The sequence below is a fragment of the Typha angustifolia genome, chromosome 8 (genome assembly GCF_048772165.1).
Source record: "Typha angustifolia cultivar Huaian chromosome 8, ASM4877216v1, whole genome shotgun sequence".
Classification (NCBI taxonomy): Eukaryota; Viridiplantae; Streptophyta; class Magnoliopsida; order Poales; family Typhaceae; genus Typha; species Typha angustifolia.
This window is the reverse complement of record NC_133246.1, coordinates 2,779,734-2,805,778: the sequence shown is the minus strand read 5'-3', so window position 1 is coordinate 2,805,778 and position 26,045 is coordinate 2,779,734. Positions and strand designations below refer to the sequence as shown.

Below are 26,045 nucleotides of genomic sequence, written 5' to 3'. Positions count from 1 at the left end.
AAATTTTAATTAGGGGGGCGAATCGCCGATATCACTAATTAACTAAAAAAATATTTGAGAAAATATTATATATTATAGTAATCTACTACTAGAATGTATTTATGTATAAATAAAAGCGTGTGTAGAAGAATTTTCTGGATCCAAGGGGAGCAAATTAGTGCTATTTATTAAGATTTATTATTATTTTTTATTAGATATATAAAGAGTATATATATATATATATATATTATTAGAAGGTTAGACCTTGTGAACTCCACTAAAACCTCTTCCATCTTGCACCATGAGGAGCACTGATTCGCTGCTCTCTCTATTCCTTACCTCTTCTTCCTTTCGAATGCTTCTAAGGATGCGTCGGAGCTGCATACTTACATCGTTCACGTCTGGCAACCGGAGAACACAACCTTTACCCACCGTGCCGACCTCGAGAGTTAGCACACATCCTCCCTATCTCCGAGCGGCGGAGGGCAATATCTGCACTTACGTCGAAGTGCTCACTGGCTTCCCTGTGAAGCTGACTGGGGACGAGGTGATGTGGATGAAGAAGAAGGAGGGCTTCCTTACAGCGTACGAAGATCGCCTGCTTCCTCTCTTGACCACTCACACCCCTGCCTTCCTAGGGCTGCAACCGGGAGACGGGTTCCCGGGTGGCCCCGGGATGGGGAAAGGGGTCATTATATGTAGGCGCCTTCGACACCGGCATCACGCGACATCCTTCGTTCAATGAAGGAGGGATGCCTCCGCCGTCTTTCAAATGGAAGGGGAGATTGGGTTCCACAAGAAAGTTGGTTGAAGTTTGCAACAACAAGGTAACAGTTACAAATTCACCCGTGTCGCCAAAAACTCGACGGGAAAAGGGGCCGTCCAACGACGTCTCCAGCATGGGACACACACCACGAGCACCGACGCGGGCAAATTTGTGAAAGATGCCAATGTGCTCGGCATCGGCAACTGCACCGCGGCCTCCCTCGGATGCTACAAGTCCGACATACATGCAGGGATGGATGCCGCCGTCCAGGACGTCGTCGATGTGATGTCGCTATCGCTCGGCTCCGTGTTTAAAATTCCCTTCTACCCAGGGGTCATCGCCATCGGGGCGTTCCGCGCAATGGAGAAGGGTATTTTCGTAAGCTGCGCGGCCGGAAACTCCGGCCCGGGAGACGGCACGCTCAGGAACGAAACCCCGTGGGTTCTTAGCGTGGACGTGAGCGCCATGGATAGAAAGATAAGAGCGACGGTCAAACTCGGGAACCGAGAAGAGCTCGATGGGGAATCTGCCTTCCAGCCCGCTGACTTCAAATCTACCATGCTTCCTTTCGTCCACCCGGAGAAAGCTGTGTCAGCAAACTGTGATTCGAGTACTAACTGATGTGAAATTGAAGGGGATGAAAGTAGTGTGTATAAAGCGACTCGACTACATGATAGGCATGAGGATAGTCATGAGCCCCCATGTCAAGGATGCGGGCGGTGCCGCCTTTCTACTTGCCAACAGAGATGTCAATGGCTACACTACATACGCTGATGTCATTTCCTCCCGGCATCTCTCGTAAACTTCGCTGATGGATCCAAGATCTTGTCTTACATAAATTCCACGTTCAAACCAACTGCCTCCATCTCCCTCAAGGGTACGATAATACAAACCTCGCCATCTCCCACCACTGCATCCTTCTCCTCTAGGGGTCCTTCCGTCCAAAGCCCCGGAATTCTAAAGCCCGACATTGTCGGCCCCGGAGTAAACGTCCTCGCAGCATACATACGTATGAAGTCCGCCCTCCTAGTTCCGGGATCAAGACTACCAACACGACCTTTAATGTTATCTCCGGTACGTCGACGTCGACCCCACATTTGGCTGGCATCGCGGAGTTGATCAAGAGCAAGTACCCGGATTGAACTCCGGCGATGATCAAGTCGGCAATCATGACTACCTCCGACGTTGTTGACCGCAATGGGAAACCTATCATGGATAGAAAGCTAAACCCTGCAAGTTTCTTCGCCATGGGCACCGGCAATTTCAACCCATCCAAATCAGCTGAGCCAGGAGGACAAGTACATTGCCAAGGTTGAGATGCCGTAGGAAGTAACTGCGAGTGTCTCGCCGCAGACGTTGCAGTTCTCTAAGGTGGACGAGAAGCAGGGCTTTAAGGTGACAATGAGCTGGACTTCTAGTGGGAAGCGCAGTCAGATAGAAGGGAACTTGTTGTGGGTTTCAGGTAAGTATGTAGTGAGGAGTCTCATTGTTATGAGGAAAGTTGATAAATAGCAATTGACCAGTCTATTCTTTTAGTGACTTATGTAACCAAATCAAACTGTTTGTATTCAATTATTAATAATACTAAACCATGCTAAAAAAACCAAGCCTACTGTAGTTGAATAACAGAGGAAACGCAGCTAGTAACGTTCTCATGCTCCAAGTCACAAATATATAAGTAGTTCCTGTGCGGCTCAAATTTAGGTATTTGATGCTAGTGAGCCAAGCCCAACCATTTACTAAGGACCAAAACTAGTTTCAAGCTAATCTTGACGAAAAACCTTGGCTTGATCAAACTTAGCTCTCTATGATACATTTAATTGGCAAGTAGGCATCCCATCCCATTATGTATCATTCATGACAAGTCACCCTCCACAAAAAGGGAAACCAGTCAGTCACCCTTGTTAAAGTTTTATTCCGACCAAAATTTGACCCACCAGGAATTCTACAATATCCGACCCCACAAACAACACCCATTGGGCCCGCACGAACCCCAACTCACATGACATGTGGGCCGTGGCCCACTCCCGCACGTGTTAAAAGGCCAGTGCCTCACTAGGAGTGGGAGTAGTTAATTCTTCACGGGCGCACGTGCTGACCACAAGATAGAGAGAGATGAAACTGAAAGATGGCGAGGAGCAAGAGCATACCTTCACCTCCATGACCACCGCGCTTTGCAACTAACTAACTTTCTTAAAATTACGTGAAGGCGAAAACTAACTTGCAAAAAAAAATATGAAAGAACAACTAGAAACAAAGAAGAGGAGGGAAAGCAGAGAAGTACTCTAGACTTCGGCAGCACTCTCCTCCTCCTCCTCTTCTTCTTCCTCTTCTTCTTCTTCTTCTTCTTCTTCTTCTTCTTCTTCTTCTTCTTCTTCTTCTTCTTCTTCTTCTTCTTCTTCTTCTTCTCCTCTCGCCGCTTCCCCACCTCCGGTATCAACTGCAACTCCGGCTGCTTCTTTTCCTCCGCCGCTGGAAACAGCGGACTCGTCGACGCTGCGAGGTTTATCATCGGTGGAATCGCCCAGATCGACCCCTGGCTCGACGGCCCCGCCGTCGTCGACCCCGGCGGGAGCACCCACATCGCCCCTGGAGGAAACACCCCCGCCCAAACCGGTCCGATCGGCGCCGACCCTGTGGATGTCGTCAGTGCCCCACCACCAGCGACTCCCGAAGCCCTAGTCGTCTCTAGCTTCCTCCTCCTCTTTCCCGCGTCCTCCGGACCAGCCGAGGTCGACGCCTGTGTCGGGATCTTGATCTCACCGTCGACGGTGGTGGCGATCGCGGGTACCGTGCCGGTTCCGGTGGCGGCTATGATCGCCGGCTCCGCCTTCTCGAGGAGCCACCGGATCGTCTCCCCGTCGGACTTGTGCCCGAGCTCGCGGGTGAGCTGGAAAATCCGCGCGGCGCACGCCGCCGGCATCCGGATCCTGCGGCCACGGCCCTCAACCTTGGTATGCCTGTCCTTGCTCCGACTGGGGGTTCGCCGGAGAAAATGGAGCGAGCCGAGCATCTCGACCGGCTCCGATTTGGGAATCAAAACCTCCTGCTTTGGCATGATGACGAGGTGAGGTGATACCTTCAGCTGCTTTCGTTGCGGGTCGTCGGCTTCCTTCTTGGAATCCATCTCTCGTTCGCTTCGTTTCCCTACGAAAACGCGCACATCTTTCTCCTCCGCGTCCTCTCGCGAACCCAATTAACGAAGGGAAAAAGAAAAGGTTTGCTAAACCCTAGGAATCACACCACGCCTCCTCCTTTTATTATAATCCTCTACTTTGCTCATCCTACGGTTCTGGAGATCGTATAATGATCACTTTCCTACACCATCAAACTATCTGGACCTTCCGATCTTTATTAGGGCCCACAGGGTCTAATATTGGGGTTAAATTGGGTAGTTTGGGGGACCACGATAACCGCAGTAGGTGCACTTATATTAATGACCGCAATCTTATTGAGGTAATAGAATGTTCTTCGAATCTTCATTAAAGTATTTGCTCATTATAGTATAATTGGGCTATCACCATAGGTGGTGGTCCGGACGAGCAAAGGATTAAAAGGGAAATCGAAGAAAACTCGCCAAATGACTAGGTGTGGGTCCCACATGGATGGTGCAGCTGCTTCTTCTTCAGGACGGCTGCCAACCTATTTGGGCCCACCGGAGGCAGGCATGACGTGGTCCCGCGCCAATACGCGAAATGGGTGGCGTGGCGTGGGGGAGGAGTGCAGCGAATAAATGGGCCCACGACGGCCACCACTACAGTTTCAGTGATAAAAGTGTACCACTACCCCCATATGTAGTAGGAGCTCACAGGTACTAATAGGCACAATTTTCTTTCTCTATAAAAAAAAAAAAAAAAGATATATTATTTTTGTGTACGTCTGTTTCCATTGTGCCTAGTGATTTAAATTATTTGTGATCTGCTTGTTAGAAGGATTCCTTTATTTATTTAACTAATGTATTAAGAAAAGCTAAGTCCCATGTCTAGTATATAATTAGTCAAAACATTTTATCTATCAAGGAGAAAAAGAATCGTGGATCTTATCACCATGGACCGCGCGTTGAGCACTGTGTAGTTGGTAGACCTTTATAGAGTACTATATACTTAGATCCGACCCACTTTGGCTCAACAAATCCACTATTTGGAACCATCAACAAGTGAGACTTTAATTGATTTTGATAAATTTGGATGGGTTTCACTCTATGTACCCATGATCTGAGGTCCTATTTGGATGGGATTTATTTGTCACTTAAGTTTAACTTTTTTTTTTTTAAATACGATACATCCCTATTAAAGTTCATGGGTAAAATAGGAAAAAGAGAACACAATGAAATGAATTCTTCCAAAAAAAAAACATGACTAGGTGAATTGTATTTCAATTTCACTCCTTTTTCCAAACAATAATTTTCTTTTCTTTTTTTTAAAAAAAAAACACCTGTAAACAATATATATTATTTATTTTAATCGCATATTTACAAACATGATACACAGACAAAAACAGAGAGTTTAAATTAGCACCCACTACTTAGCAACTCGTGTAGGGAGGACCCATCACTCTTGAACCTATGTTTGGAACTGTTGCCGACTCATCCAAATCGCCCCCATCCATAATTCCGGGACCACCCAGGTACGGTCGCAGCTGCCGCCAACTCATGTAGGGTGGGCCCGGAATTATGGGCGTGGAGCAAACTGCCGATTGTTACGATCAATATTTCCCGCCTTATTTTAAGAAAAATTGTAGCCACTTTGACCATTTGAGCATATTCCATTGGCTTTCAAAATATTTTAAATCAGCATAAATACATAATATAAATTTAGGTATACTGTGTCTGTTATTAACTTATTACATATGCATATATGTAGTGCTGGTGATCATACACATATACTTACAACACAAAATACGTAATACGTTCCAACTAAGAAGATATATTGTCATGAATTACGAAAGATGTAACACAAACAACTTCACTAGATTCCAAGAATGTGACCCTTATGACACCAAAAAAAAAAATCCTTAGAAACAAGCAATCTGATGAATAATATCGCACCGTCTGTTAAGCTTGTATCATCAAACCCAACATTTATTCAGCAATTCCCAGCCTCTCATATTGGATCTTGACTCCCATGTACCTGTTTTTAATTTTTATGAAGAAAAAAACTTCAGGTAGTGCATACTGTATTTGAATATAGAAAAAGAAAGTAGAGACATTTGAATCAGAACTAAGCAGTGAACAATTAAATGATTTATTACCTCCCAAGCATCATGAGAGTTGCCTGTGGATTAGTCCCCGGGGAGAAGTTGAAGGTGGAACCATCAATCACACGAAGAGCATCCACTCCAAGAACCCTATAATCAGCGCCGACTACTCGCCCAACTTGGCATCCCCCATGGTAATGCCATATTGTCATCACAGTGTCCTTGCAGTACTGCTCTAACGATTTCGAGTCGTTGGCATGCCTCGGGAGAAGATTCACCGGGAAGCTACCGGTCATGTTGAGTAAAGTACGAATCGACATATAAGAATACCTGTCGAAGTGGATAATAGCTGTTAGAATCTAGTTTTAACTTATATTTTTTTATTATCCTACATGATACAGTTATCGTACCTGTACTTGGAGAAGGCTTTGGATTGGATAATGCGCTCGATCGTCCTGATGCCACCGACGCATCTCTGGAGGTCCTCGGGATCTCGGAAGTAGTTGAAGGTGACCGTCGGGTTGTCGTCCGGGTCGGTGTTCTTGAGCTCTAGGTGCCCGGTGGAGAGAGGGCCCATGATCTTCTCGAGGATGAAGCCGCCACGAAAGGCAGAGTCCTCGAGCTCGTTCATGGCGGCGACGGCCCTGGCGATGGCTTCTGGGGTTCTTTGCTTTGGAGGAACCGTGGAGAGTTGGCCGGTCTACGTAAACATCAGAAGCGTTAGAATATAAAAGATAAAAACCACGGAGAAGTTCTCTGATAGCTTTAACTCTCAATCACCTGAGGAGAGAACATGCCAAAATCTCTACCCCGAGTTCCCTCCGAGTCCGCAACAGGCACGGCAAAGTTGGATCCACTGGCCCCCTCGATGAAACTTCCAAACTTGGTTATGCCCACCACCTGTATGAGAGAAACCTCCACAGGCGAAGGGGAAGGGACGTAGATGGCATTCATGGGGTTGTCAGACATGCCCTGGCCAACCATTGGATTGTCCAAGAGAACGTCGATGCCAAGTGACCTGAGATGAGCCTTAGGCCCAATGCCACTCAACATTAGCAACTGAGGGCTCCCTAATGCTCCAGCTGATAGTATTATCTCGTTCTTGGATCCTTCTTTAAGATAAGCTCTGTGGGCTTTGCCATGCGAGTCCCTGAACACCACTCCATGAGCCACTGGCTTTGTCCTTCCTGCAGCTACCACAATGCACATTATTAACTTATATAGCAGGTGTTCTTGTTTGCAATAAATGCGAAATACAGGTGGTTATTTGCAAAACAACCGCTTCTTTTACCCCCAGCCTTGAACAGAATCTTCCACACCCTCGCGTTCAATAGCACAGTGAGCCCCTCCGGCCTCGCGTACTCGAGCAGATCTGCCGCCGAATGCCGGTTCCCGTCGTCGTCAAAGATCGTCCCTCCGACCTTGGTCCCGTACATGTGGTCGTACGTGAACCCGTTGTACGGCGTTACCCCGACCTCGAGCAGCCCGTCCCTCAGCGCCGACTGCCACTCCCGCATCGGCGGCTCCTTCGCGACCACCCTCTCCACCCACCGGTATGATTGGTTCACCAGCCGTCCGTCCCACCCGGCCCCGGCCACGTAGGCGGGGCTCGCCCGCGTGTAGAACCCGGCGTTGAGGCAGCTCCCGCCGCCTAGCACGCGGGCGCGGGCGTTGATCACGCCGTCCTCGGAGATGAACCGCTGCGAGGCCGACGTCGGGGAGAGGTCGGCGAGGGTGTGGGCGAAGTAGGCCAAGTTGGAGACGTTCTTGTTGCCGTACGGCGAGCCCCCGCGCTCGAGGAGTAGCACGTTGAAGCGCTGCGAGAGGGTGGCGGCGAGAGGGCAGCCGGCGGTGCCGCCGCCGATGATGATGTAGTCGTAGTACGACACAACTGGGGCTTCCGCCCCGTGCTTCACGAATGTGTAGTTTGGTGCTGCTCATGATCAAGACCAAAAGAAAATTGAAGCGATAATTACACCACAAACCCTCAACTGATGTCCATTTTCAATAGCGTACCAGATTTAACCTTCAACTATGTAAAACCTCTTAAATATCCCTTTTAAGAACTGTTTTACTTTTATTATGAAGAGACCAAACAAAAAAAAAAGAGTAAATTATTAAATTATTTTTTGATGTTTTTCATCTATGTCTTCACAAGATGGAAGATATTAGATAATTAAAGAGTCAAAAGTATGAGATCAAAGATGTGATTAACCTTATTACATAATAATTTCGATTTATCCTAGTTAGAGTCAAGGTCAAGTCAAAAATCTATATTACCTTTGAATAAAGAGATCATGCAGGAATTTAATTCTTAAATGCAATATTGTCTATCCATTGTCTAACAGCGTAAACATTTGAAGTTCAGACATCGCCTATCAAGTCTCATTTAATGTAATCAAACAGTAATGAATTTGCACGCATTGGCATCAAGCAACTTGACTGATAAGAACTGAATCAAACGAAAGAGAAATAATTAATGACACAAACCTCTCTCTGAGTAACAGAAATCTACAAGCGTAAATAACAGTAAAAATAATCTCCACAATGCAAAAGCCATCTGAAGCAAAGACAAGAGTGCCGAGAAGAAGACGAAGCCAAAAGAAGAAGTAACTCTGGGGCTGGTTCGTAGTCCAATTCTCAAATATATAGATGAGCAAGGCGTTCGATCACTAAAGGTGTGCCCAGATTTCTCGCCGGCTGCTTCAATTCACACAACCATAGAGGAGATCTACTGCAGTCATATAAAGATAGGCTCCTTGAACTATGCTTCCATGCAGTAAGTGTGAGATCTTCATAGAGGAATAAAAAAAGAACACCAGTATATATACAACAAGAACATAAAACAATTTGGTATGTGGGATTTGTTTATTTATTTATCATTTGTTAATAGATCATGAGCTCAAGGCTCAGAGACTAATTATATGCTAGGCAAAGAGACAACTAGTCCAATAACCACTGAGTCAAATTATGTGCATGTAATGCTCCGATACTATCGAACCCATATGACCTTATATCATTTAATTATAAGCAGCTACCTTTCCTATTGTAGCTCTTGGAATGGAATCTATGGAATTGAGTCAGGATAACAGGTGGGCATTTAGTGCTGCATACCTACAACAATGACCACTCCTTTAATTATATATGTCGCTGAGCAAAGTAGCTTGGAGGTGGACAAGGGCTAGTGTCATCAGAATGAGAATTGAATTGAATTTTGAGTGAGCCATTTTACAAGGTTTGCAAGTCATAAAGGGGTCTGTTGTGAATGCATGCATGCCTACATGTATACATAAAATAAAATATATATAATGTTACAATGTAAAGTATAAAATTAATCGTTACCTATGGGAGCAAATATCTCTGAGTTCAAATCATGTCCGACTCTTTTATTATTCAAAATATAAAAATATTTTGACTTCTTTATTTTGAGTGCAAGATGAATTTGATAGCTATAAGTCAACCTTTTAAGTGGCCACATCTGATGTAATGGTCAGTGATTAGTGTGGATTGCAATGTACATAACGTAGATGTGTACAACTGTGTCAGATTGATTCCAATCATTAGAGGAGATTAAATATTTAACACCAAACTAAATTGAATTATTGACTCATCCTAAGTTAGCAATTACTTTTTTTTAACTTTTTTTATAATAATAAGGCAATACTTAGATCCCTGAAATATCAACGTATTCATATAATCTACGGAACCATTCTTATATGACATATAGAACTTTAAAGATTTAAACTATTACAAATGTCCCACTCTCCTAAAGTTCATAGATAAGAAAATTTAAATAACCATATATTTATAATTTTGGGGAAATCTTTCTCTCATTCCCCATAAAATATAGGGTATTATGTTACATAGTTATTCATGTGATTTTCAAAGTATAATTTATGGATGAAAACAAGGTAATATAAACCTAATGTTAGAGGCGCCTAAGACATTTTAAAGATTATAAAAATATATTATAAATGTATAGTTTTCAACATGGTGTCGTGGTGTAGTTGGTTATCACGTCAGTCTAACACACTGAAGGTCTCCGGTTCGAACCCGGGCGACGCCACTTAATGTATTTTTTGAATAAAAAATTTAGTCTTATACAGTAGGGTGGGTATCTTTCTGTCATTCCCTATAAAATATTATATCAAAGTGAATCTCTAGTTATTTCTTGTAGCTTTTTGTTACAGTTCAATTTAATTTGGAGTCTAGATTTATTTAAACATTAAGCATAGTTATTCTTTAAGGGGGAAAGTATGTTGAATTATTAAATATTTAATATGGCTAATCTGCAGTGGTCTATCACACTCCTACTCAGCACAAGGGGATACAAATCTAGTGAAGTTAACAAAGACTTACAGAAAGCAACAGAAGATTCAATGGACGAACCCCTGACTCTCCGTCAATTAACCAGGTGAGTTTGGAGAGCAGTTCTTGTTGCAACTTTGCAAGGAGTTTAATTATTAAATATAATGGAATAGTTCTTAGTCTTTCCTGATGCTATATCTACTTAGTGATACTGCTGACTTTTAGAACACCATACTACTAATATAGTTGCTTGTTGCCTTGCTTCCCTACTCTCGGAGCAGATATCAACCCTGAATGAGAGAATGGATGAGTTCACATCCCTAATCGAAGAGCCAATGACATCTGATTTAATTGCTATATATAAAAAGAGTACTGCATTACATTAGCTCAAACTTACTTATAAACAATTTCCATTAGAAAAAATTAACTCCCAAGAGAGAACCCTAAACCCTAAGAAGTAGAAATTAACTAACAATCACAGATAACGAGCAAATTTGACAATACACGTTTCTTCTGCGTTGATCGAGACCCAGACACGAAGCAGCATCAGAATGTGGTCGAAGCAGAGAGGTGTTCCTCAAGGCCAATGCTCTCGTCGATGATCACCTCACTGTTCAGATCAATTAGCAAGGACTCTCAACGTCGACCATGGCCACGACCCCCTCCTCCGTCAAGCAGAAGAACGATATGTCTTGCCCCCACCTTGTAACTCTTCATATTTTCCATTGATAAAGCGCAAGTAAACTTTGTATAAAAAATGGTATTTCCTTCCTATTTATAAGGAGAGTGAGTTAGCAAATTTTGGTTCAATTAGAACTTGTTTTCTTTGTTAGAGATAGGATTAGGGTGAGATTTTATTAGTTTGACTTATTGGCATTTATAATTAAGATTCTAAAAGTTTTTTTAAAAACTTATTTAAAATAAAGCAACAATCAATCTCTTATATTTGAGGAGTTTTAACTTAAATAGGACACGCAACTAAATAAAATTTAGCTAAGAAGACATCCGAAAATAAAAAATTCTAATTTCCGACATATGTAAGAGCAGATTATATCCCAATTCGTCACGACATGGATATCAACGGCAACAAGAGGATCCAAGCCAAATCCTCGCCGGCGGCGGGGGCCGGCGGGGCAAACAGCGTCTGCTTCCATTGGCGAGCCGGACGGTGCAACCGCTACCCTTGCCGTTATCTCCACAGCGAGCTCCCAGCGGCGGCGCCAGACGAATCGAAGCGGGGCCTTGTGTGGCGCAAACCCACCGCCCCCGCCGCTTCCAATTGGGGAAAAGGTCGGCTCAGGGGTAAGCCGCCGGATCGACCTTGCAAGCATTTTCTTGTCGGGAATTGCCCCTACGGCGAGGGTTGCCGGTTCTTGCACTCGTGGTCCGTCGGGGATAGCTTCTCCTTGCTGACCCATCTCCAGGGGCATCAAAAGGTGGCTCCTTTCTATCCTCTTTGTTTGTTCCTGCCTATTTTGAATCTGATCTAATATGATCTTTTTGTAGGTTGTGACAGGGATTGCGCTTCCCTCAGGTTCGGATAAGATGTACTCGGGGAGCAAGGATGAGTCGGTTCGGGTGTGGGATTGCCAGACTGGGCAGGTACCTGAGCTTGTGGCATTGTTTGAAGACTTCTGAGTTTTGGTATTCTCTAGGTCTTAGTCGGATTACTTGCCTGTGTTAGTGTGTCGCTGTCGTCAATGTGGGAGGTGAAGTTGGCTGTATGATTAATGAGGGGCCGTGGATATTTACAGGAGTTCCTAACGCTGTTAAGGTATACATTTTCTGTTTAAATGTAATTTGCAGTATTCTTTTTGTTTTTAAATGTATATCTTTACTTTCAATTGGTCATTTGCAGGCATGGAATACACAAACAGCAACAGATTTAAGTCTCAGTGGCCCTAATGGACAAGTCTATGCTCTAGTAGTCGGCAATGGGATGCTCTTTGCTGGAATTCAGGCTAGTTTCCCCCCCTCCCCCATTTTCTTCTTTTCTTTATCCTACTGTACATATACTTATGGACTCATTGATTAATGGCCTTCTCCACTGCAGGATGGTCGCATTTTGGCATGGAAATTCAGTGCTGCCGGAAACTGCTTTGAACCAGTGACTTCTCTTCTTGGCCATCAACTTGCTGTTGTTTCATTGGTTGTTGGAGCAATGAGGCTTTACTCTGGTTCAATGGATCACACAATAAGAGTAAGAAAATATTATGACCTTCCATGCTCAGTTCTTGAACCATAATTGTTAGAAATTGAGCAGAGTCTATTCATGTTGGACACCATGCATAGGTTTATATTCTTTAGTAACATCACTTGCCTGTTGAATGTAGTGTGTAACTAAGAAAGGAATGCTCGAATATTGATAGTCTATGTTTTAATCTTATGAGTTATGATTGTATATTAAATTACTGACGGCCGGAAATAGAGATTATTGGAATCGTTCCACCTACCTGGTTATTGGAAGCTGGCAAAGAGTGGTCCAACTCATGAATGTGGCAACATGACCAGCAATAGGATTGATATGATTTTGTTAATTTTGCTATATCGATTTCCTAATGCAAAGGTTATGACTTGTTGATGTTTCTTTTCTAAATGAAGATATTGATGATGTAATAAGTACTTATATTTCATAATTCTCATTTTAATTATTTAGTGAATTACATCTAAGTTCTATATACGATGTCATCTTTAATCCCAAGAAAATTTGTTCTATGTACAGTAATGGTTTGAAGTTTCACTCGAGATGGAATAGTAACAGCCGAAACTTAATGAAAACGAAAGCCAAAACTCATTGGTTAAGGTCAAAATTATTAAGATTTTTGGTTTTGACATTTATATTGGACCACAATAGGCTAATCATTCTTTTTTAGCTTGAAATATTTATTTTAGGAGTCCAAACTAAAACCAATCAAAACCAAAACCATAACTGAAACTTTGAACCATATGACACTTCTGATTAAATCAGTATTGGAATTAGTGAGGATTGTGTGCTTTGTAACACTATGAAGGTGTGATCTGGGATTGGAGTTAGCAATCCATTTGTCTAATCACATGTGCCTTAGAAATCAATTATGCACAAACAATTTTATTTTTGTCTTAATTGTGATATAACCTAGTTGACCTGGAGATTACTTCCAAATGTATACTAAATAGACCTGATCGATGTTAATCATGGGATAATGGGCAGGGATACAACGAGCATATTGATTGTGAGTCCTAATTGGACATGTCAATCTTTTCTATTTCAGATTTGGTTTTGAGATAAGAATAAAATAAGATTCAAGAGAGGAATAAATCTGTTATTCTCAAAATAAGTCAACAAATTTATTCCTCTAGCCACATAGAAATATACCAAGATAGTCTCAGTTGAAATCTTAAGATGTTGAAGCTCTACCTGAATTAATCTTCTGTCAAAATAGACTCAACACATGCAAAGTTTTCTAGATAAATATCACCTTTCTCTTAAAAATAAGAATGAGGATGTTGAAGAGCTTGATCAAGGCGTATTATGTATTCTAGAGAATTCCTACCATAATTGGACTTTCATATGGATCATCAAAAACTTATTTCCAATCATTCTACACCCTGGTGAGATTTTGTAACAAAACCATATATCATAAGCAATTTTTAACCTTATTGTTCTTTGATGAATTTGGAGCTTTTGACCGAACTCGCTCTCCCAAACTTTTTTTTACACATCTAGGACACTTCAAAACTTAAATATGCCACATTAACAAAACCGCTAACTAGGAATGTAAGTAGCTAATTTGTTTAATGACTTATATAGAAATTTTAAAACAACTTAAAATTGTGAAGTCTTAGGGGAGAAATTTTATATAAATTATTTTCTAATTCAATTGAATTTTTAAGTCAACGGTTTTTCAACATCTTGTCTCGTTTTTAAATTTTGAGGTAAATTAGACATGATAAAAAAGGTAAAAAAAAACTTGAGTATTTATCCTATGCTTCTTATTTTGTTTCAGCGTTTTGTTGTTGCAAACTCTGATTCAGTCTATGTCATAGTCCAATTGATGCTGAACCAAGAGCTAAAGAGATGGTTCAGTCTTAGTTGGTTAGTTTGTGGAGTTCCAATTTCAATCTTGTGGTGATTTCAACATTCTTTTCTTGGACTCCGTAACAAGTAATCAGGAAATGCCTGAACGTTGGAAACAACAAGGATTTTAGAATTTTATTGTGTCTTCGTGATCTTGGTTGTTTCTAGCTAAAATGTACTTCTGATCAACGATGGCTGTGCCGCCATTGACACGCTCCTATGTGTTATTGGCATGCATTTAACATAATTTTAATAAAAAAAGTATAATATTAGAGATGTTTTTGAGTCTTTAGAATATCAATTGTTGATTTTTAATTCAAATATATTTGATGCAGCTGTAACATCAAGTTTGGTCAATATCCAGGAGTTTTAGAGGCAGTTTTGCCTGAAGCTGACCAAATTTGGTTAAGCTTTAGTTAGTTTAGCTGGTTATATCAATGGATCAAGTGCTTCTATTTTCATCCAATAACAATGTATTTCAAATCAAAGCCCATGAAGTTTAGTAGAAGGCGAAAAGCCAAAAACTAAATGAAGTGCCAGATTGGTTTGGTAATAATCATGAGACTAGTCTGTTATGGCTGTGTCTTTTCTTTTCCAATTATAACTTTGATTGATAAGTGTTGAAATTAGAGGCGCCACCTGTTTAACCAGTCTACTTATATTACCAATCATTCTTTTTTTTTTTTTGGTCTAAGTAGATAGCTGCCTTGTAAACTGTACAACTAACAACAGAAATACACTGGTTTTGTGTATCCATACTGAAGCTTTTACAGTATGCACTCAAGGATATTACTTCAGCATTTTATCATGGTGCGCTATCATGCTATGTGAACATTTAGTTTGAATGACATTCTGGTATAATACTTTTCTTATTCAGTCTACACGTGAATTTTTGTAGCAATATATTGTTACATCAGATCAGTTTTTTTCCTCACTGTGTTTTTTTTTCTCTCTCTGTTACTAAAAGTAATTTGTGTAAAATGTGCATTTTCAATCTTATAAATACTTAAATACTTTTCAGGTTTGGGACCTTACAAGTTTACAGTGTATCCAGACCCTTTCTGGCCATACATCAGTTGTTATGTCAGTACTCTGTTGGGATCAGTTTCTGTTGTCTTGTTCATTGGATAAAACAATAAAGGTTAGGTTTTCTTCGTATTTCTTGATGTTTCTTGACTAATATTAATTACCTTGTTCAGAGCTCTAAGTTTCTCCTCTATGTAACTCTGGCTATGTTGCTCTGGTTAATCACCCTTTTCTTTTATAAGTAATTAATTATCCTTCTTTTCTTTTTCAGGTTTGGGTTTCTACAGACACAGGACAACTAGAAGTTACATATACTCATAATGAAGGACATGTATGTAATTTTACTCGTCCGATACATTATAATGGATGTCGGTATTGTAAACAAAGTGATTTTTGATGATTAGCTTTATTAGTATTTTAGATAGTACAGTTCATCTTTATAATATTGGATGATTTTTTTTATGTATTAAGTATTTCACCAGCAGAAGTATGTCTAATCTTTGAACAAATGAAGTTTTAGGAAGAGGGGGAATTTCAATCAGTACTATATATATATATATATATATATATATATACGCATATACACGTACGTGTATATCAATCATTAGCATTTAAACCATGTGCTCATCAAAGTTAGTCAAATGTGAGATGACCCATTAAAATTTAGCCTGAATCTCATCTTGTTGAAATCTCCAGACATAATTGGTGGCACAGAAATTTTGGAAAAATATAGCTCATGTCCACCCATACTATTCATCATCTAATATCTCTAGGGAGTTCGTAACTTACAATTGATTACTTATCACTGTTATCAAGCCTTTTCTGTTTGCCAAACACACTGAAAGTGATGATTAGATTTTGGTGTTTGTATTTGTTTTTTATGGTATGTGCATATAAAATTCCCTACTCTAATATCTGTATCAGTTATTGTTCTACCACTAGGCAAACAATTTGCATATCTCTTCAAATCCTAAGATTCTTAACAAACTATACCACTCTGGCAACACAGTTTAAGGAGAAATTCCTGATGCCTTTCTAGGGTGATGTGGCTGCATGGCCATCATGAATTTTTTTAGTAGTACTTCTAATTTTGATCATTCTTCTTTGGCATCTGTTCCCATTGTCATGAAATGTGTTCTTGACCGTGCTGTAGCTCCATCCACATCTTCAGTTTTTCTGCACCATATGTATTTCTGCACATCATGCATCTGGAATCCTTTCCGCATTTCCATTGCTTGAAAGAAGAGACTGAATTTTCACAACTGAGTTCGAGCTCTTTCAGCTGTGGGGCCAAGAAGTGCACTTTAAGATGATTGTTCATTGTCCTCATCATTGTTTTGTCATTTCAAGTTTGTTTGTCAGTTTCTGATGGCCTGGAACTCTGATTTATATTTTAACCATTTTACCAGTTATAAAGCTTCTAAAGAAGTGAAATGTGCAAAATTGTTGGCACAATGACCTCAGTTTAACTAAGCATAGATAGTGGATATTTTGATCCGTAAATCTAGTCCTCTGCTAAATTGATCTTTCATAATTTCAACTGATGAATTTGGGAAGCTCAGATTGCTAAAATTGGTTACTATTAATGTACCAGGAAGTTGGATGACCAAAGACAAAGTATATGAGTGAATCAGTTACCTTTTGTGCTTGAATTCGTGTTTTGTTGTTTAAACTGTGTATGTTAGGGAGCACATATATATGTCAGATTTAGTCAGCATTGCAGTTGCATGATTAAAGGCAAAGCATATGTGTATCATTTATAATTTGTTCTTGAATTGGTATATTGTTGTTTAGGTGTGTATGTTAAGGGAGCCCATATATCAGCATTCTTGTTTTTCTTGCCATTGCCTTACTAATGGATACCATTTGGTCTCAGGGAGTGCTTACACTCTGTGGTATGCATGATGCTCAAGCAAAACCTGTTCTATTATCTTCATGCAATGACAACACTGTCCGCCTCTATGACCTGCCATCGTAAGTATATTGTGCTACTGTGATGATCCTATTGCTGAGGTGCTCACAAGACTCCATTTACTTCTTGCAGATTCAGTGAGAGGGGTAAAATCTTCTCCAAGGAGGAAGTGAGATCAATACAAGTAGGCCCTGGTGGGTTGTTTTTCACTGGAGAAGGAACTGGTGAACTGAAGGTCTGGAAGTGGTTAACAAACGAAATGCCAACTTAACAGGAATGTGCATGTTATACTTTTTCTCAAGTAGTCTTAGGTCTTTTGAAATGCAATGGAAATGAGACTAATAGCGGCTGAGTTAGTTGTTTATTGATGGTCTTCTATAAATAGTTGTCTGCAAGAGAGGTTGCTGTCACAAACGGTTTCTCGGCATGGAGCAAAAATACCCTTCAAACTGGCTCATGTCGAATGGAACACAAAATAGCATAGGATTAATTTGCTCTTCAGTTCTTTATACAACTGTGACAATGATGATTCCTTGTATCCTCGAAGATATTCAGATCAATTAATTGTATTGAGATCATCTGCTGTAAAGAGAAGCAACTTTATGGATGTACGTTTACCCAAAAAAAAGAGTATGAAGGGCAAGCTTTCTATTAATTTTTATTTTGTGGTTATTACAGCAGTGTGCGAAATCACTTTGAGGCTTGTTATCACCTCACTTATATTTTGCTGTATCAACGTTTGTGTGCTGCTAAATTGCTAACTATCATCATGTACAAAATTTGTTATCTTAAGAAACAAACCAGGTTCCAACAAAAGTGTCAGTTTTGGTACGATAATGAAGGATTAGTTATATTTTGGCCTCCTCAATTATTTTCTGTATCACTTTCATTTCCTCAAAAAAAAAAAAAAAAAAAGGTAGATGCATTCACTGGCTAGATTATCTAATTGTATCATTAAACCCTCTTCATTAAAATTTTATTAGGAAATATTAAAAAGATAACTAACTAATTAGATGGACAAGAATATTTTTAACTAAAGAAGAAGATAGAAGAGATGAAAGGAAGATGAGGGCGTTTTTATTTAAGTTGATTAAAATTTTAATATTATTTATATCAGAATTTTAATGGAGAGAGCAAGCTTGATTATATATTTAAATGACTTACAAGATGTATTCTAGATCTCAAGGGAGATCTAGTTGCAGGGGTTGAAGATATGAATAACCAAATAATCAACCAACCATACTCATAAGAGAATGAATCACCGAGAAGTACATAAAGACTAGCTTTGTTAATGTTCTGAAGTATAACTTATTTGAAAACTGCCTCAAGGTTCGTCAAAACGGAAGTCTCACGAATGATGAAAACAATGACATTATAAAGTGTAAGATAAACATCATTTATTTACTGTAATCCAAGCGTACTATTTTCTTTAATGCATAGACGTAACAGGACAAACTCAATTATGGAGACTTGGTGCCTCGAGAGCACAAGCTTTTAAACGTTACGGTCTGCTTTTCAAGGCGACCAATTTAAGCAAAATTTGTCAGAGATATTGAACGAGCTTCAACATTGAATTAAATCCAAGATGATTACAACATTACAATTGTTGTGCCACAAGCATCATTTGAGATGATGTCCTCCACTGGGTACGTTAGTCAGATGGAGCATTATCTTTGATTGCTGCTGCCAGTTTTGTAGTCTCTTCCTCGTTTTTCAACCTCAGTAAGTACGTGCGAGCCACAACACTGCTACTGCCAGAAATATCACTTGGTGGTCCACCACCCTGAGAAAAGAAAATAGTGAGCTGCTACCGATTCTATTGCATTGATGGACGAATCATGCAGTAAGAAGACATGCACAACGATTCACAGTTTTGGACAGATTAATGTTTGCTTGGCTCCAAAACATGGGTTAAATAGGTTGAGTTGGCAAAAAAAAACACACCGAAATGTGCACACAGGCATTATAAGACTTCTCAGCGGTTGCAGCCAGAAGGGGATGAGGTGGATGATGGCAGTAAGGGAGTGGTGGAGCAAGTAGCAGCAAAGAAAGTGGGGAAGAGAATAAGAATGCAGGAGAGGGGAGGCTAGGGTTACAGACATGGCAGAGCCATGTAGAGATTCCTTCTATGCAAGATCCTATTGTTGGCAGGGCTGTTGTTGAAACAAACCACATTGTCTATGTTCTTTTTATAAAAAGTGTCTTCCTAGACACGTTCTGTTCCCTACCACTCTTCCATACTGTATACACAAACACAACACAGATATTCTGCTCTACATTTGTTGTATAGGTAAGTACCTAAACAAGTATATATAATATGCTTCTTATTGTGACGAGAAAGACATTTCATACGAAATAAGGAAAATGAGAAGTCTGGTTTGCAGGATGAGTTACCGAAACATGAAATATCGAGGCAATAGTGTTCTTCTGAATGTTTATCTTTATGCCGGGATATATTGAAGCATTAAGCAAGATCTTTCCAACCTGCGACCAAATGATAATGAGTCATTAGAGCAATGAGATATAAAAATATCAAAGAAATTGCTTGTACTCAAACACATGCAGAATCTCTTGCTCTAGTTCCCAACCTTTCCTCTCCTCAAATCCCAGTCACCAACCAATAAACACAAACATAAACAGCACATGCAGTGCAAAATGAAAGCTTCTTTATAAATATTTAATGCTTAATTACACATTGCTCCCGTCAATTATGAAAGAATGCAAATTACCACTTGTAACACTCAGCACCCCTTTATAAAGTTGGTATCGTAACATTTTAAATAGTTTAAAAGGAAATTGTACACTCTCATAGTTGAGGGGGTAAAATAATACTGCGTCAAAGTTTAGGATAGTGAACTGTAATTAAGCTAATATTTAAACCATCTCTTTGATATTCCAAGAAAAATAACAGAGTTCAGAAATAAAAATGTAACACCTTGACACAATAGGACAAGAATCAATAACATACATCATTTCGGATAACAATCGATGGCTTGGACTCTTTAGTAGCTCTATCGGCACCCTCTTTACATTTGATGGAGAGCTGACCCATGCCCATATCTTTCCAACCTTTCTCTACAGGATTCTCCGGCTGGATAAGACAAACAATTAGGTGCCAACAAACAACACGTTCAGAGATGTGAACATTTTTTGCAATAATATCTACAAGAACAATCATTTATATACTTAAAAAGTACTCCGTTCTTTTAATTAACAGGAAAAACCATCTGGTGCATAATTCTTCTCAAAAAGAAAAAGAAATAATCTAGTGCAGAAGAAACCAGTTGTGTTGAAATTTCCAAGAGGGTTGGAATTGAATCTATTCTTCCATTTAATAGGCATAGGTTTGACAGGTAAATTTCTGAAAAATGCCAAACAGATCAAGCATCAGGTCATTCTAGAGAAGTTTATTCTTCTCTTTGGCTCTTTGCACTAATCATGTTTTGATACCTCTAATCTCGTGCATAACATTAACTGCAGTAGCAGATTCCTCTGCCTTTTCTTAACAAAAAGGACAGAAAGATATTAGATATCTCACAATTCAATATAAATATACACATGTAGTACAAGAAATCAGTTTACATACAAAAGGAAATACATGCAGATCAAATAAAATACTGCAGCGATATTCTTTTGTATAATATAGGATATACCGTGCTTTTATAATTTGCATGAAGATGTGCTGCATTACTTAGATAAAAGTTTTAAACCAAACTGAAGAAAGAATGTTCTTAATTTTCAGTGTCTTGCAATGTATCAATTTATTGAAGATTGCCCAATAAAGAAAAATATATTTTAGCATATCTCTCAATCAATTAATATAGCAACATAGCATTAGATTTCAAAGACCAAAGAAATCCATAGTGTGGATACCTTTACATACACCTTGCATTTGGTCTCATGGACGACAACAATTCCTTTCTCTTCAGTCCTTTTGAAGGAGGGACTGCTTGGCGGCTCCTGCTTGGATTCTAGAAACCATGAAAGATGTTAAGTTAGAATATAAAAACTCCACTAGAGTTGTCTACATATTATTTTTCACGTAACTGGAATTTACTATAATGGCATTACTTAGATAAAACAAATCAGATCATCACACCCAATAAAAAGCACATACAAATTGGAGCATTTCTAGCCATAGTATGCGTATGTTAGAGAAAACTAAGGCCTCATAAGAAACCCCTAGTTCTATAAACAAGAGGGATGAATAAACCATCAACATGATGCTGCTGTATTCAGACAACTTAAACAATCACACCCCGTTGGATTTGCCGATCTGAAATGTCTTAACTACTAAACAATATGAAATTAAATATTACCCAGAAATATCAGCCTTGAAAATTATAAGTCACCAAACAAAGTAAATAGTCTCATAAAACAAATTCTATTTAACATAAACAAATTAAATTTCTGCAAGATTAGTGCTTTAGTTGGAACCACAATAACCACCTGAATGACTGCTCTTATCTTCTGCCTCCAGAAACTATGTATAATAGATAGTAGAAAAGGTCATGGCTCACTTTATTTTTATAATTTAAATCCCTTAAAAGGAATGCAACTAGATCATAATGTAAAAATTAATCTCTGTTTTAGTAAATAGAGTATTGGATGTCAGTAGCAAATGCACCTGAAAGGATGCACTAAAAAATAATTTGATTAACTTGTTGACAGAAGAGCTGAGCGGTTCCAGCAGAAACTATATGAAAGCTTAACTTAAGAACTTCATATTATCATGGACTAGGAGCATACAAAGAATCAATGTAATCCTTAAAAGATAAGTTCTTATAACTCAAATAATAATAATAATAATAACAATAATAATAATAATAATAATAATAACAACAAATGTAACACTTCCCACCCACCACAGGTCTCGCATCGAAGACTCCCAACTAAAAGGAATCCAAAAGTGACAGCAGGTAAATAGTTTTCCAATGATCAAATGGTACTGAGCACTCAATATAAAGTTATAAACTAAGCGGTGGGTAGACAAGATGATTTTACTTCACCTTCATCCATATCACCTGAAGCTTCAACATTCAAGGAAGTTGTAGGACCTTGATTTCCTGAAACATTGGCAAGCAATAATTTGAATTCTTTAGTTAAAATAATACAGCATATAGATATGCAATAATTTCTGTAAAATGATACAGAAACATCATTGCCACGTTAAAAAAAAAGCCCAGAAAAAAATATAAATACTCTGAAAGAGGCATTCATTTACAGCAAATCCAAAAGATGCCATTGATAAGAATTATTACGATTCTCATAAACCTGACTCTTTATGCATCAGCTTTACTTTACATTGCTATTATCACATACAGAACCAATCAGTCATTTATAACGAAGAAACTACAAGGTATACTTACACGTTTATACAAGTGTACAGCAGTGCACAAGAAAATTTTAGGTACAAGATAAATAAATCATGCCAGAATTGCAAATTTGTAACCAATAGAGAACAGAAGCTACCAGGAAAGAACGGTGCTTGATTAACTGAAGTCTGAGTTGAGCTCTGTGAACCGGAACTTTGCATGCTTCGGAAGGAAAAACTAGGTACATCCTGTTTTGAAAATGCACTGTTTGTGTCAAGGCGTAGAGTAGGTTTGGCGTTCTCTAAAAACAAGTTGTTCTGACCACCAGGTAGACCTGCAGGTATCATAAAAGATAACCTAGTCCCTTGGAATTTTCACCCATAAAAGGCATAAAGAGCAACCAAAACATGGCATAAATATCTAGGGAAAGGCATACCAGTGAAAGCTGGTGTTTGACTGGTAGAAAACAGAAATGAATTTTCTGAACATGTGTTCTGCAAAGCTGAAAAGCTAGCTGGTATAGGAAGTCTTGTTGGCCCATTATTCATGCCAAGGCATAATGTGTTATTATTCTCTGGTCCAGATACAAAATTCTTCTGGTCCCCAAGTGAACTTGAAATCAATTCAGTTCGTGATTTTGCAGCATTTGCCCTAAGCCAATCAACAACATCCTTGAATTTCTCCTAATAAAAGAGAGAACAATTAACAGAAGAATCTATAATGTACAGTCTTGAACAAATGCAGCAAACACAAATAATGCAATGAAAGATCCCTGCATGCAAGAAGAGAAAAGTTCTGCAGGATTATTGAAGTTGCGGTTGTTACATCAAAGAGCAACGCAAACAATAATCATACAATTAAGTAGTGGAATCACTCAGATCTATCTAATGAGCACCTTTTCCTAAAATGATTAGTCCAACATACATAGTCAGGATGTAAATGGTTTTGCATGAAATGAAAGTACGCTATGGGGACAAGATGGTGGCTTGCCTCCCCAAGAGAGAAAGAGCACATTTTTGGAATTATAAAGTACAAACATCCAAATCTAAAAAGGCCAGAAGTTGCAGATCATAATTTTCTAAAGATGTGGTAGACAACACCCAGCCTGGAGCGTTCTCTAAAATCTAAATATTTTTGCGAAAATGCAGGTCAAGTGGAAAATACGAGAGCAAGGCACAATGCAAAATAAGATAACACGGGCAGGTATTTGCAAATTTCCATGCAAAACCTGCAAAGTTTAGCATACACATAATGTAAACAACAAATTGTCTGGCATCTCAAACTTCGTTTCCAGTACAAAGAGCATACCATGATTTGGGAGGCATGAGATTGATAGTCTTCCATACCATCTTCCCAAAGCTCATCTGGATGGTTTTGTAGCTGTAATTGTACCCAACTGCTCAAATTGAACAAGCACATTATTTTCATTGATGATAAGTAGAATAACTATGACAGACAGACCTATAACTGAGAGAGGAGCATGACATAAAACCCATAAGGAAATGCACTTGCATATGCACAAATATTTGGTCAAGGCAGAACTAGAATTAGGATATTAGATCCACAATCTGCCAGCTATATCAATGCAAAACAACTGCTGACTTATCTAAATAGAATATCTACATGTGCTAATAACAATGAGCATCTAATTGCACGAGGATCCTGCCAATATAGGATCTGGGAGGGAAGAATATGAGCAGGCTTATCCCAATGCATGCTAGAGAGTTTGTTTCCATGACTAAAACAAAAATGTCAACAAGCAAGCCTTACAATGACACCCCCATATACTGATACTTTTGAAGTTTGAACAACTAAAAAAGTATCAAACAAGCAAGAAATATATGCTTCAAAGATTTCTTACCTTCAGAACAAGTAATCACAAACAGACAATAACATGCAGGCTGAAATTACAGAGCCCGTATAGAACTGAAAGTCTGAAACCACTATACAGGACATATGCATACAATATATAAAGTCAAAATTCAAAATTTCACGAGTTTGAATTAGCTGAAACGACAAACCATTTCAAAAAATAAAACATTGTATTCTTTCAGCAAGAAAAAAGGCCACTGTGTCCAAACCATTGACCAAAATGCATATGTAGGACCGTCATAATGTTGTTATCAACTTAATACAGCTACCTAGAGCAGTTGCAAGCCTCCAAGACAATTAAAATGCAAAATGGACAAAATGCCAGCAACTCACAGCACAATTTATGTACAACAAGAAGAGTCTAAAATTAATGAAAGGTTAACTCTAGAATAAGAATTAGCATAGTACTTTGGCCAAAAATAGACCCAAAAAAATACGAGAATGTAGCATTTGCATTGGTTAGAAGTAAAAGAATTAGAAATACATGCAAGTAATAAATAAGTTCCAACTTTTCTGTGGAGGAAAGCAACTCGATATGAATAATGAGAACAAAAAATAGAAAAGGAAAAGTGAAAGGACAAAAGGACAGCAACCTTGCAAATTGGGTGTTAAGAGCTCTCACATGCCGGCGAGCTGATTCTGCCCTTTGAACATCAAATGCGGGTCCTTCCATCACATGCTGATGGGAAGACTCCGCCCTGTGAACATCAAAAGAGGGTGCGTCCATTACTCTTTTACTCGGTAGCTGCATCATCGTAGAAAATCAAAGAAGAGTGCTTTACCAAGCATATCCAATGGTACATTAGCATCTGGTTAAAGAATTTTACGCTCCAAATTCTTGGCAATAATTAATAGACTACTACTCTCTCAACCAAACATTCCACATTGAGGCACTTACTAAACGAGTGAAAATAGATAACCTACAAAAACTTGGCAGGCAAAAAAAAAAAAAAACAATTGATTGGACCAATTCTAAGCAAAAGAATTCACCCGCTCAGCTGAAAGATATGTTCTTTAAAAATCACAAATTTAAACAAGTAAAGATTCTATATAGCTGAACCAGCAACAAAAACCCAAGGGGCAACGAATCTGAAGTAAACTTAGGGCTCGAAAAGACCGAAGAACGAGAAGATAGCAAATGAGGAGGACGGATGGACGTACGGTGAAGAGGGGGATCTCGGCGGCGTCATCGGAGAAGGCGGGGCGCTTCGCTCCCCTGTTCATCGCGGGAGTCCTAAGACTAGGGTTCGAATATGAGGCCCGGCGTGCCGAAGTCGAGGAGAACGGGTGTCTAAGAATAAGATAGATACTCTCCGCTCTCAAGAATCGACTCGATCGGGGGTGTCGCGATGGCGAGGGGGTTTAGGCCCCTTTAGGGTTTATGAGGATAGACGGGGCCGGATACGGGCACGCATTTGCGAGGAGTATTTATTGATCCGAACCAAATCTACCCTCGGCCTGGACTGGGCGGTTAGATACCCCTAATCCCTATCCCTATCCCTATCCCTCCCTATCCCTTTTTCTTTATTCCTTCCCCCGTGTGTGTTTTGGTTTGCAGTAACTTCTAGTAATTATGAAGTTCTGATAAAAGAATTAAAATTGTTCTGTGGAAGT

The 26,045-nt window shown here is 39.5% G+C and overlaps 5 protein-coding genes and 1 non-coding gene across 7 annotated transcripts; 3 read left to right on the top strand and 3 right to left on the bottom strand.

The window, feature by feature from the left end:
- Positions 1–346: 346 nt before the first annotated feature.
- Positions 347–1,366, top strand: LOC140764464 (subtilisin-like protease). Its single transcript, XM_073103044.1, has 2 exons — positions 347–677; positions 807–1,366. The coding sequence occupies exons 1-2, from the start codon at positions 347–349 to the stop codon at positions 1,364–1,366; spliced, it is 891 nt and encodes a 296-aa protein (XP_072959145.1).
- A 1,209-nt stretch (positions 1,367–2,575) lies between these two features.
- On the bottom strand, positions 2,576–3,957 carry LOC140765478 (uncharacterized). The gene has a single exon (XM_073104589.1). The coding sequence runs from the start codon at positions 3,870–3,872 to the stop codon at positions 2,898–2,900; it is 975 nt and encodes a 324-aa protein (XP_072960690.1). The 5' UTR covers positions 3,873–3,957; the 3' UTR covers positions 2,576–2,897.
- A 1,780-nt stretch (positions 3,958–5,737) lies between these two features.
- On the bottom strand, positions 5,738–8,518 carry LOC140765477 (protein HOTHEAD). The gene is made up of 6 exons (XM_073104588.1): positions 8,432–8,518; positions 7,233–7,874; positions 6,722–7,128; positions 6,352–6,641; positions 5,996–6,271; positions 5,738–5,874 (listed from the first exon to the last, which is right to left on the bottom strand). The coding sequence occupies exons 1-6, from the start codon at positions 8,499–8,501 to the stop codon at positions 5,826–5,828; spliced, it is 1,734 nt and encodes a 577-aa protein (XP_072960689.1). The 5' UTR covers positions 8,502–8,518; the 3' UTR covers positions 5,738–5,825.
- Positions 8,519–9,933: 1,415 nt separating this feature from the next.
- On the top strand, positions 9,934–10,007 carry TRNAV-AAC (transfer RNA valine (anticodon AAC)). The gene has a single exon. It is a non-coding gene; the product is annotated as a tRNA-Val (tRNA).
- Positions 10,008–11,241: 1,234 nt separating this feature from the next.
- LOC140766126 (zinc finger CCCH domain-containing protein 17-like) lies at positions 11,242–17,911 on the top strand. The gene is made up of 9 exons (XM_073105566.1): positions 11,242–11,685; positions 11,756–11,851; positions 11,934–12,023; positions 12,108–12,209; positions 12,303–12,449; positions 15,328–15,447; positions 15,604–15,663; positions 17,209–17,306; positions 17,377–17,911. The coding sequence occupies exons 1-9, from the start codon at positions 11,320–11,322 to the stop codon at positions 17,513–17,515; spliced, it is 1,218 nt and encodes a 405-aa protein (XP_072961667.1). The 5' UTR covers positions 11,242–11,319; the 3' UTR covers positions 17,516–17,911.
- Positions 17,912–18,599: 688 nt separating this feature from the next.
- LOC140766262 (uncharacterized) lies at positions 18,600–25,876 on the bottom strand. Of its 2 annotated transcripts, none has more exons than XM_073105757.1 (10): positions 25,593–25,876; positions 25,025–25,176; positions 23,868–23,955; positions 22,996–23,242; positions 22,717–22,893; positions 22,254–22,310; positions 21,118–21,215; positions 20,213–20,335; positions 19,639–19,728; positions 18,600–19,027 (listed from the first exon to the last, which is right to left on the bottom strand). In XM_073105757.1, exons 1-10 carry the CDS (start codon positions 25,653–25,655, stop codon positions 18,896–18,898), a joined length of 1,227 nt encoding a protein of 408 aa, XP_072961858.1. In that variant the 5' UTR covers positions 25,656–25,876; the 3' UTR covers positions 18,600–18,895. The 2 variants fall into 2 exon arrangements, with proteins under 2 accessions (XP_072961858.1, XP_072961859.1); XM_073105758.1 differs by having other exon boundaries at positions 25,025–25,129; positions 25,593–25,873.
- Positions 25,877–26,045: the final 169 nt, after the last annotated feature.

Bases quoted from the DNA above. Each gene is read 5' to 3' on its own strand.
- LOC140765478 (XM_073104589.1), bottom strand. From the start codon at position 3,872: ATGGATTCCAAGAAGGAAGCCGACGACCCGCAACGAAAGCAGCTGAAG.
- LOC140764464 (XM_073103044.1), top strand. From the start codon at position 347: ATGCGTCGGAGCTGCATACTTACATCGTTCACGTCTGGCAACCGGAGA. The intron at 678-806 runs GTAGGCGCCTTC...TGCAACAACAAG, and splicing joins GGGGAAAGGGGTCATTATAT to GTAACAGTTACAAATTCACC.
- LOC140765477 (XM_073104588.1), bottom strand. From the start codon at position 8,501: ATGGCTTTTGCATTGTGGAGATTATTTTTACTGTTATTTACGCTTGTA. The intron at 7,129-7,232 runs GTAAAAGAAGCG...TGGTAGCTGCAG, and splicing joins GATTCTGTTCAAGGCTGGGG to GAAGGACAAAGCCAGTGGCT. The intron at 6,642-6,721 runs GTGATTGAGAGT...ATGTTTACGTAG, and splicing joins TTGGCATGTTCTCTCCTCAG to ACCGGCCAACTCTCCACGGT.
- LOC140766126 (XM_073105566.1), top strand. From the start codon at position 11,320: ATGGATATCAACGGCAACAAGAGGATCCAAGCCAAATCCTCGCCGGCG. The intron at 12,210-12,302 runs GCTAGTTTCCCC...TCTCCACTGCAG, and splicing joins TGCTCTTTGCTGGAATTCAG to GATGGTCGCATTTTGGCATG. The intron at 12,450-15,327 runs GTAAGAAAATAT...AATACTTTTCAG, and splicing joins CAATGGATCACACAATAAGA to GTTTGGGACCTTACAAGTTT.
- LOC140766262 (XM_073105757.1), bottom strand. From the start codon at position 25,655: ATGAACAGGGGAGCGAAGCGCCCCGCCTTCTCCGATGACGCCGCCGAG. The intron at 23,956-25,024 runs GTTGCTGTCCTT...CAATTTGAGCAG, and splicing joins CTTAACACCCAATTTGCAAG to TTGGGTACAATTACAGCTAC. The intron at 22,894-22,995 runs GTATGCCTTTCC...TGATACCTGCAG, and splicing joins TCAAACACCAGCTTTCACTG to GTCTACCTGGTGGTCAGAAC.